The sequence below is a fragment of the Geospiza fortis genome, unplaced genomic scaffold (genome assembly GCF_000277835.1).
Source record: "Geospiza fortis unplaced genomic scaffold, GeoFor_1.0 scaffold27, whole genome shotgun sequence".
Lineage (NCBI taxonomy): Eukaryota > Metazoa > Chordata > Aves > Passeriformes > Thraupidae > Geospiza > Geospiza fortis.
In genome coordinates this window covers 2,212,608-2,223,757 of record NW_005054329.1, presented here as the reverse complement: position 1 = coordinate 2,223,757, position 11,150 = coordinate 2,212,608, and the positions used below count along the sequence as shown (strand labels likewise).

The 11,150-nt window shown below is 45.4% G+C and overlaps 1 protein-coding gene across 2 annotated transcripts in view; it reads left to right on the top strand.

The window, feature by feature from the left end:
* The window catches only part of UBAC1 (UBA domain containing 1), a 12,656-nt gene extending 3,270 nt beyond the window's left edge, over positions 1-9,386 (top strand). The window contains exons 2-10 of one of the 2 annotated variants that reach the window (XM_014307163.2): positions 557-677; positions 917-990; positions 1,674-1,781; positions 2,324-2,426; positions 3,068-3,176; positions 4,358-4,589; positions 5,789-5,875; positions 6,554-6,692; positions 8,639-9,386. In XM_014307163.2, the coding sequence (XP_014162638.1) occupies positions 557-677; positions 917-990; positions 1,674-1,781; positions 2,324-2,426; positions 3,068-3,176; positions 4,358-4,589; positions 5,789-5,875; positions 6,554-6,692; positions 8,639-8,754 (1,089 nt within the window). In that variant the 3' untranslated portion in view covers positions 8,755-9,386. Of the gene's footprint in view, positions 1-556; positions 678-916; positions 991-1,673; positions 1,782-2,308; positions 2,427-3,067; positions 3,177-4,357; positions 4,590-5,788; positions 5,876-6,553; positions 6,693-8,638 lie in introns of both variants that reach the window. The other variant, XM_031057356.1, reaches the window with a different exon arrangement.
* Positions 9,387-11,150: the final 1,764 nt, after the last annotated feature.

The window sequence follows — 11,150 nt, the reverse complement described above, 5'->3', positions numbered from 1 at the left end:
CAGCAGGCAAATCTCTTGATTTCAGCTTGAAACAAGGTGCAGAAACTGCCCAGTTTAAGGTCAGAGAAACCCAAATCACTCCTGGCAGTGCCTTGTTTACTCAGAGAGTAAATAATAATTACGAGGTGAGGCAGGGAGTCTGTCCTGTTTGGACACTCCAAACGAGGACATGCATCATTCTAGCCTTCCCTCCTCTAAAACACTGTTGCTCTTGGTAGATTTGCATTTTTGCTTTGTGAAACCAGTTTCTGAGGGACCTCAGTGATCAGAATTAACGTGGCAGTGGGTCCTGGAGCATCCTTGCTTTGCTCCAAATCTCCAGCACTTCCAGAGCTTAGTGTGAGAGAGATGTCCTGAGAAAGCACAAATCCACCCACACAGGCACAAATCAAACCTCATTTTCTTTAATAAAATGTTTTATGTGCACTGACTTCTGGCTTAAGCTCTTGAGAAGGCAGGAAATGATGCAGAGTTTGTATGTGGAGGATCCTGAGTGCCAGATGCATGAGGAGCCTCATTTCTTTTTCTGATCTGCAGCGTTTATTGTCTCCTGCAGTGTCTTCCTGGGAGCTTGGAGGATCCCAAAACTGTGACACATCACAAGCTGATCCATGCTACTTCTGAGAAGGTGCTGACAGACACAAAAACAGTGTTGGAGGAGAACATTCAGGACAGAGGTGAGATTGTCTGGGTTTGAATTTTATCAGTCTGGAAGGAGGAGCTTGGGTTTCATCTGGCACGTTCCAAACGGTTTTTTAAGATTTTCTCTCTGCTCTGACATAGGAAGCTAAATAAATGGAACTAACACAAAATTCATCCCCAGGAGCAGTTAAATTTGAGGGGTATCTTGCAGAGCTGCTCTCCCTGACTCTCTAACCTGTGGCAGTGCCCTTCTCTCTCTCTCTCTCTCTCACAGATGTTTTGCTGCTGGTCAAGAAGCGCGCGCCAACGCTGCTCCCCAAGATGTCAGATGTGGTTGCAGAGGAGAAAGTGAGTCTGGAACACTTTGGATTAACTGCTTTATTGATGATGTGGGGAAGGGTTTCTGTGATGTACTCTCTTGGAGAGGCAGATGCTGCTCCCTATTTCTTCCATACTTAGAGGAAGCTGATTTTGCATTTTTAGCTGTCATTCTGAGAACATTTGCCTTAAAATAAAACACACAGATACACTCTGTGAAAATGTTATAGATTTGATCTTTGAACAAATATCTAATAACTAAAATACAGTTCAGCAAGTGCCTTAGTTTGTTAGAAAACACAAAGAAATATGTTGGCCTGCTGTCAGGTTGCCTTCTGTCGCCCTCTAACCGGCCTCTGGAGCTGGAATGTTGCCATTGACTGTTTTATTTTGTTCTATTGGAGTTGTTCCTGAGGGTCAGGATGGTGTTGGTGCACGTTGATGTATCACATAAACTCAGAGGCCTCCAAGTTCTCTGGGATCCATCACTGTCCCTGTTTGTGCTGGAATTTCCCTGCATGTTTAGGTGTAAGGACTGAAAGTGGGGCAGCCCAACAGGCCCAGCTGAGCTCTGTGATTGCAGGATGACACTGGGGCTGTTAATCCATGGCATTACAAGTGACAGAGCCCTGCTTGGTGTCTTGGGGAGGAATATGAAACTCTGTGCTGTGCCTAATGGGTTATGAAACCTGTTCCTGTTCCCTTCCCTGCAGAGGAAGCAGGAGCAGAAGGCTCCTGACAAGGATGCCATCCTCAAAGCCACTGCCAACCTGCCCGCCCGCAGCGTGGACCGCAGCGTGACCCACCACAACATGAGGGATGTAAGTACTGCATCTCTCAACTCACTCACCCACAGCCTAACAGGCTGCTTTCTGTTTATTTATTAATTTTTTAATGCAGTTCTCTTTTTTTCTATAAGAGAAATTCAGATGTCTGTAATGTCTATGAAATAGCTTAAGGTTTAGACACGTGGTGATAAAATACCGTCCTAAATTATGATTTAAAACGTTTTGTTTGTGCTTGGAAAAAGATTTGGAAAATGTGAAGTTATGGAGTTGTATTTCTTCAGTTTTAACTAATTCAGGGGTTTCCTGTGGTTTATTTCCCTTCCTTGACCACTGCCCATGGGGTGTGGTGGAAATAAACAGGACCTTTCTGCCCAGGAGCTTTTGCTTCCATGTAACACTTCACAGGAAGGTCCCAGACCTCCTGAGAGACTAAACAATGAAAATAAAGCCTTAATAAAGCAACTTAGTGTACAGAGGGCCAGGCTGCTGCTGTGTTACTAACAATAGATACATTAAGATTCACTGATAGCTGGTAACTTCCTGTCTAAATGCTTTGACAGTTTCCTTTCTTGCAGTTCCAGACAGAGCTCCGGAAGATTTTAGTGTCTCTCATAGAAGTTGCACAGAAACTGCTAGCACTGAACCCAGATGCAGTTGAACTATTTAAGAAGGCAAATGGTATGCACATATCTTTAGAGTTGTTGGTTCAATGCTGGGAATTTGTTTTTGGAGCATAGGAATGGGCTCAGAGTAAAGTTCAGACACTGATGTGGCAGCAAAGCTGCTGAAAACTTTGTGGCAAAAGTTCCACCTTGGATAAAAAGCATGGATATAAAAGGTCACTTTGGGATGGGTGAGAAGTTCCATTTAAAATTATTAGGTAGGGATGGTAAAGAATAGTTGAAAATTCACAAGGATGTAATAAAACGAGGAGAGATGGTGGCTTTGGATCAGGTTGGCAGGAAATGCCCATCCTTGAGATCTGCTACGGTCACATCCAGCTTAATTTCTAGAAAAACGCTTAATAGATCTTCATATGTTTAATTGTATGGAAATCCCATGGTCATGTGAGAGTTAGTGGCCTTTTGTCTGAGATCTTGAACACATCTGGACAAAGTCTTTGTCCTGGAAGAATCAATCTGAGCCAGAGCGAGCTGAGTGCAGCAAATTACATGATGAGGTGGCAAAGTGGAGGCAGAAACAAAAGAAGGGATGGGAGAGAGAATGGGGCTTGAACTTAACACATGCCTTTCCATTGACACAGGCGTTTATGTGAGGCTGGAATGAATGTGAGCTCTGTTTTGTTTGTGTGTGTGCAGCCATGCTGGATGAGGATGAGGAGGACAGGGTGGACGAGATCGCGCTGCGCCAGCTCACCGAGATGGGCTTCCCGGAGAGCAGAGCTGTCAAAGCCCTCAGGCTGAACCAGTGAGTGGCCAGCACTGCCTGGCACTTCAACACAGATCTGCTTCAACACACGTTTGCATCTTTTTGGTCTCCTTATATGGGCCACCTCAATGGGGGCTGGAGAAAGCCTGAACTCCAAGAAGTGCTGCCTCAGGCACAGTGCAGGTGGCACAGGGGAGGGGGATCAGGGCTGGATGTGCTCTGCAAGGGCTGGGGGTCACAGGGCTGCCAGGCTGGCACTGTTTCCAAGTATCAAACTCACATTTTCTTCAGCTTTCAAAGTCAGATTTTACAGAGGAAAGGGCAGACTTAGCCCATCCACACTGGCCTTTCAGCTGTACAAATATACTTTGTGCTGATCTTTAAAAAATTCCCAGAATATTGTGAAGTCCAGGGAGCAACTGCAGTTAAGTAGGAGGTTATGTAGTTCTTCTCATGCCCCAAGAACAGGCAGCTGTACTGCCTCACTCCTCAGAGGGGTTTGTTAGGCAATTCTTGAAAAATTTTGGTGATAGAGTCCACAACATATTCCAATCACACTTTTCCAGTATCTCAGTAAGACTTTCTCCCCTGCTGTCCTGCAGCTTTCATGTTGTAACAGAAAAGCCAAATAGGCAAAGGCTTTTCCCTTCCATGAATATGCAGTAATTCTTGTGTGGCAAATGGAATTCCACATTCCTTGCACTACTGTTATCTTGGCTCTTTCCTTTCTGCCTGTTGGGGAGAGGTGTTTGGGGGCTCTGAGGCTCCATTAGCTGGAGCAGTGACGCTGCACAGCCAGTGATGGTGTCACCCCATGGTGTTCTGCTCCCCTGTCCCTGAGGAGCAGAGCCCTTGGCACCTGAGATGTGGCTCCAGTGCAGATTTGGAACGTGCTTTGTTGGCAGTTCTGTCCACAGCTGCAAACAGCCAGTGCTTCTTTGGGAAACTGTGCAGGTGCTGCAGAGGGTGAGGTGACCCCCTCAGAAATGCCTTTCAGAATCTGGGTTGCAGGTCCAAGCTGCACTTGGAGCCTCTCTTTTCCCAGATTCAGAGATGATCGTGGATACTCAGAGAACTGAGGTGCTCTGAGATTTGCTTCAAAACTTTCTTTATGAGTTTTCAGGTGCTAATTAACCTGCAGGTGCATCCAGCATGGGAATAAATGAGTGCACATGGAGCGTGGCTGCACATCCTCAGTGCTGTTCTCCTGTGTTTTGCAGCATGTCCGTGACCCAGGCCATGGAGTGGTTGATAGAACACGCTGATGACCCTTCTGTGGATGCTCCTCTGCCAGGTTCTGCCCCTGCAGAAGCCCCAGCTGAAGGTGCTGCCTCCTCTGCTGAGGCAGCTGCAGGGCCCAGCTCAGAGGAGGGCGGGGAGGAGGCCAAGGATGAGCTGACTGAAATCTTCAAGAAGATCCGCAGGAAAAGAGAATTTCGTCCAGACCCACGGGTGGGTGCTGCTTATCCCTGTGGGGCTTGTGGGACTGGGAGGGATCTCATGGGCACCATAAAATCCAAATGTTTCATTCATAAATGAAATGGGCCCTCTGGGTAGATGGGTGTTGTGCTGGCTTGGCAGTGTTTCAGTGAGGTGTTCAGGGAGTGTTTCAATTCAGGGATTTTACCTCAGGAATGCCTCACTGTCTGGGATGGCAGGATCTAAATGAAAGGCACTTTTACTTCTGCACCTGGAAACTCTCTGAGGGGGCTGACATGAGCTCCAGACCCCTGGCATTGCTGTTTTCACTGCAGGCTGGGAAGGAAGGGTGGCAGGACAGGAGTACATCCTTTGGCTGTAGAAAAGGCTGGATGGGGTCAGAAAACCCTGGGGTGGTGCAAAGTGTCCCTGCTCCTGGCAGGGAGTTGGAGCTGCATGATCTCTAAAGTTCCTTCCAACCCAAACCATTCCATGGTTCTGTGGAAAGGACAGAAGGACATTATTGTTTTAGGGGACAAGGCAAAGTACCAGCAGCAGGTTGAAGTCTTGCAGCCAGGACAGAAGTTGCCCTTTGTTCAGAGCACAGCATTACCTGCAGTGGGAATGTGTTGTTCCCCCACTGGGAGCACACCAGGAGGGGCTCTGTGGCACCTTGGGTTTACAGCTGGCTGCTCTGAGATTTGGGTCAAGAGCTGCAAATATGCTTGAGGCCTGGGTGCAATTTCTAAACAATGAAACATTCTGGTGCCATTATCTGGGTATGTTTGTCTAAGTCACACTCACCAGCAGTGTAATAAATCTGGGAAGTGAAATTAAATGGGGTGAAAGAACCACAGATGCACATCACTGATCTGTTAGTGAGATGTGAACAAGAGCTTTGTGACAGGAGAGGAGCTCCAGAATGAGGGGTTTTCCTCATTTTCCTTCTCTTTTCTACCCCAGGTACACTTGCTCTTTGCCTTGCATTCAGTTTCCAGTGTTGAGGGTAGGAACTACCTTCACTCTTAAGATTTTTAATTCTTCCTTAATAAAGACACTTTTGATATAGAATATTTGAAAACTTTGTTAATAAAATTACTGAGTGCTCTGCATGTGGAAATAATGAGGGGATTTTACCTCACATAAAGCTGTGCACAGAAGGTGAAGGGATATGATTGCACTCATTTCTGATCTAAATGTAAGATTTATTAAGCTGTGGGGTTCTGCTCTAGGCTGTCATTGCCCTGATGGAGATGGGATTTGATGAAAAGGAAGTGGTGGATGCACTCAGAGTGAACAACAACCAGCAAAATGCAGCTGTGAGTACAAAATCCTTGCTGCTCCAAGGGTCTGTCCCACTGATGCTTCTTTTCCTTGACTGGATCAGGTTTTGATCTGTCAGAAAGTAAACTGCTACTGAAGATTCAGGAGCACAAATTCTGTGCCTCCTTGAAATTGGATACACAACTGGAATGACTGCAGAGGGTCTGGACTCCTCAGAGGAGCTCAGGGTCTGTGAGGCTGAGGCTGGGCTGTCAAAAAGCCTTTGAGAAACTCCCTCACCAGAGTGTGAGATTGTGCTGTCATGAGGAAGGAGAAGGTATTCCCAAGGATAACTGGTTTAGGACAGGACTCAATGATCCAGGATGGATTCAAGCCATGTAATGTGTAAATTACCATTTGGCAGCAATGCTTCCACAGTGTCTGGAATCGGAAAACAGGAGGTTTTTCCAGGATTGATTAGTCCCTTGCTGTATATTAAGGAGAATTTTATGGACACAGCTGACAGGGAAGCCTCTCTTCAGTATCCAGTGCTGGCTGCTGTTGGAGAGAGGATATTGGGTTGGATGGCACAAATGAATGTGTGAAAAGAAATGTACAGCTCAGGCTTTAACTGGGAGAGGGAAAAGTATTTTTAAAATGCCACATTAGCAAAACTTTTGAGTAGAGACACTGTGGTTCTAATAAAATCTGATGTGCCTGCTGATTTCTTTCAGTGTGAGTGGCTGCTGGGAGACAGAAAACCTTCTCCAGAGGACTTAGATAAGGGCATTGACACCAACAGCCCTCTCTTCCAAGCCATCTTAGAAAACCCAGTGGTACAGTTAGGGCTCACCAACCCTAAAACTCTACTAGGTAAGTCCTGTGTGGGTTCCTGCTGGGTTTGCCAGGAAATCCAAGCAGAGGTGATGGTGACAGCCCCCTCTGGGGGATAGGGCCAGCTCTGAGCCTGCTCCTCCCTTGCAGCTCTGTTTGTTTGCTCCATCCTGCAGCTCAGCTGAGCCCAGAGCAGGCCTGGGGGCTGTCCCAGGAATGGTTGTAATTCCCCAGGATTACACTTGCTGAACTCAGAACTTGAATAGCTGCTGGCTGCAATGTTTTGTGGATTTAGGAGACCTTTTGTGTGCTCCCTTTGGCCACGAGGGGAAAAATCAGGAATGTCTGTCTAGAACTCTGATTATTTCACAGAAAAAACAAGGCTGTGCAGCTCCCTGTGTGTGAGGCCTGATCACTGAGACAGAGGGGAGCTTGTGGAAAAATATCCAAACAAGAGGGTTGAGCTAAGGCTTTGCCTGTCAAAATGGAGATAGAGTGGGAAAACACCCTTCCCCTTGCTTGAGTAAAGTCTGTGTGCTCAGGGTCAGAAAGGCTGTGTGTGCCCAGCTGAGGAGACTGACAGAGCCCCAAATCCCTGAGGAATTGTTCTTTTTGACAATACAGAACAATGACTGGCTCTGTCATGTAGATGTAAAAAGTTTTGCATTTAATTTTTGGCTTCAAAACTTATTTGAAGCAATGCTTTTAAATAAAGGCTGTGTGCACAGCTCATTCAAGAGAGCCTTTAAAAATACTACTTTAATTAGGAGAGTTTGCAAGCCTTTAAATAATTCAAGAGCAGAACCTTCCCACTCTTGATTTCTGAACAAATGGTCTCTTCATTTCCAACAGGGGTTCCACACTGCAGCTCAGAATATAAATAGAAATTGAAATGCCATTATAGGAGCTCATGGAGCTTGGATGGACATCAGAGAATAAATTCCTAATTATGCATCTGCAAATTGCTTATGTCACAGGTTTTAATAATGAGGGTTTGCATTTAATGAGCTCCTTACAGAATATTGATAAATCTTTAGTTTTAAGCTTGTGAGTCTGTGTTAAAGAAAATAGTTCAAGTGCTGAAAGGGGAGATCTGGGTTTTATTTTGGGCTTTCCTGGAGGCAAGTTGCATGACCTTGAGCAAGGTATTAATGAGGAGCCTTTCAGAGGTGCTGGGCACTGGAGCTTTGTGCACTGACACTCCTGGGAAAAGTAACCCTGACCTTGGGCCAGGCTCTTACAACACTGACATTTTGGTGAGTGTGCAGCTGCTTTTTTTGTCCCATTCTGTGATGACTGGCTCCAAACGCCCAGGAGCCCAGCTCAGTGGCTGTCCAAGGGCTTAAATCAGTGCCTGGCCCATTCCTCTGCCACATTGGCAGCTCAGCTCTTGCAGTGCCTGCCTGGTTCCTTCAGCATGAGTAGAAAAGTCAAAACTAGAAACAGTCAAAGAAAACAACAGAAAGGCAAACAAACAGCAAAGCTTATTGTAAAGACAGAATATTTGGACCACTTAGCACAGGGAGCAGGCAAGGGGTGACTGTGCTTTCCATGAACTGCCTTGGTTAAGTACCAGAGAGGAAATAAATCCAGGCTGGGATGTGGAAAAAGCTTTGATCAGAGGAATGGAGCTGCAGCAAAGTGTTCAGGAATGGATAAATTCCATGGCATGATCCTGGAGACAGAGGCCTGGACACATTTGTTAAGGCTTTACCTTTTCAGCCTCATGTCCTTGAGGTTTTGTGGGCTGGCCTGTAATCCAGGCTGAGCATTTAATCACTGTCTGCAGTGAGTTCAGTGCTGGGAAGGGAGGAAAGCACAAAGCCTGTGGCATCATCCCAGGCTCGGGACCCTCGGGAGTGCCCAGCGTGTATCCCCACCATTCCTGAGCACTGCCTTTCAGCTGCAGCTATTTCTCACTGTCCTGCTGTTGAGACCTCCCAGACATTGAAGGACTAACAGTTGCAATCCCTTTTTCTTGGCAGCCTTCGAGGATATGCTTGAAAACCCCCTGAACAGCACTCAGTGGATGAACGATCCCGAGACGGGGCCGGTGATGTTACAGATCTCCCGAATCTTCCAGACACTGAATCGCACGTAGAGGGAGCTGCCAGTGCACTGTGCCACTTCCCCCTGGCCTCACTCCCCCTCCACCTCCTCAGGAGGCTGCCTGGATGGTGGGGAAGGGGTGGAGGGAAGGGAGGGAAGGGGGAAATCCTGGCTGGAGGGGTCTCTCGCACGAGAGCTTTCGTAGTTACGGCCAACAGGAGTGAGTTGCCTTGTGGATTTAGTGCTAGTGGAAGAGGTTTGAGGATTTGTTCATGTTTTCAGGTATTAGGTTTAAAATAAAGTATATATATTAAAAAAAAATAGGAAAAAGGTTTTGTGAAAACACTTAAGAATCTGATTGTTGGAAAGAAATATTGCTCGTTCAAAAGGCCTGTGACAGTTTTCTGGCCAGTTTTGCTAGGATCTGGCTGGTGTTTACAAAAGGTCACTGACCACTAGCATAGGATATTAATCATCTCCATACAGTATTAATTTATAGCTCTTATCAAATTGCAAAACTGCTTTTTAAAAAAAAAAAATTGATTCTTACGAAATGTTTTTTAAAAGCCCAAATCTTGGGAGGGCAAGCACATTTCTATCCAAGCTTGTTTATCTGGCATTCTAATTGAAGCAGAATCATTCAGAGATGGAATTCTAATAAATAGCATTACTTTTTCCTATTTATTTGCTGCGTTAGTGTTGTTGCAGTCCCACTGGGGTTGTACTTGCAGGAGGTTCTCTGTCAGGTACCATAAAAGGTGCAGGATCTCTTTCACCACAGAATTCACCACATCAAGACTTGGATTCCCAAGTGGCTGCAATTCCTAAGCTCACACTCTGCCATATCCCATTGCAAGGAGGGATATGTTCACACAGTGTTTTTTTTTTTTTCCTATTTTTATGTGCACAGTTTTGGCAAGGGGCTTGTGGGGGTTTTATTCTGTTTACAAAAAAAAAAGCAGCTGAATTGCATGGGGGGTTTGCTGGGGTTCTGTAAAGCAGCAGAACCACACAGGTTTGTATCTTGTTTAAGGTATTTAAAGCACGCTTGAAATTGCTATCTTTGAGTTAGAAGTGGGTTTTTCTTTATACTTATTTTTACCATGGTCATACCAAGAATGTCAGGCTGTGTCTTTCCTATTTTGCCAGAAGACTGACTTGAGATTTCAGAGAGGAATTCTGAGCTATTAAGAACAGAACTCACTGTGAATATCCAGCTGGTGTTTATGACTGGGCTCTGCAGGTGTTACTTTTTTAGCAGTCTGCTAAAAAAAGGGGTTTATTTTTCAACTTAGTGCAACATGATTGACATCTGTCATCATCCCTGCCATGCCTTGTGCTTCACAGCCCTGCAGGAAAGGCAGAAGAGGCAAATCTTGCAGAGAAACCAGGTGGAGACGCTGTGCTTGAACAGCACAAAGGTGTCCTGTCAGACAGGGAGATCCTGAGCAAGTCACCTCTGAGCTGTGGGAGGGATTTAGGTGCAGTTGGGTTTTTTTAAACAAAAGTGCAGCAAGATGCAACCTGAAACCCTACAACAAGTTTTGGCCTGAACTTGGCATCTGCTCTGTGCTGTTATGCAGCTGAGGCACTGAAGTTGCCAATTTCTCATAATTAATATGAAGGGTGGGGAAATCAAAACAGCCTGAGATTTTATCTTGTCTTACTATCCCAGGATTCTTTTATTTTTTTTTTAATTTTGTAATTTCATATTAAGCTTTACAGTTGATGACTGCTGAAATATTTACTTCTACATTTAGAAATTCCAAGCTTTATAGAGATGTTTCTTCTGTTCAAATTGGACAGTAAAACCATTTTTGTGGGCTCTTGCTAAGAATAGACTGACATGACATGAAATTATAACCTTGTCCTGTAACTGAAGCCAGGAGCCTGATCCTGCACCCCAGTGAGCTCAGCACAGCTACTCATGAGTAGCTGTGACTGAATATTGTGGTCTTATGAAAGGTTTTGATTATTTAATCCTTTTTTTTTTTTTTGCTCACTCCTGAAGCTTTTTACCTGTAATAATACCAGAAGACACTTTTACTTGAAGCTCTTAATATTAGAGAGAAATGTCCTCTACAGTCAGGATTGTGGTTAATATTCCTTTTAATGAGTGTTTTTAGAAGGCAAAGTTGGGAAAAAACTACCCTGTAGTTTGGTGGGAGGTTTTTTGGCTTCTGAATGGGTAAGAAGAGGTTCAGAATGAGCAAACAGATCCTTTGAGGCAGTTGTGGCTCTTGAAGAATGTAAAGGCTTGGGAAATGCTGGGTTTGATTTCAGGAGTCCATGGTTGGACTGCAGAGCTCAGAGGGATGCAAGAGCTCAGAGCTGCCTCCCTTGGAATGGCAGCACCCCTCAGTGCCACTGAGCTGTTCCAAAGGGTGGGGAACAGCACCACTCAAACAGATTATCCTTATGTGATAGGAGGTGAGAATGCCCAGGTTC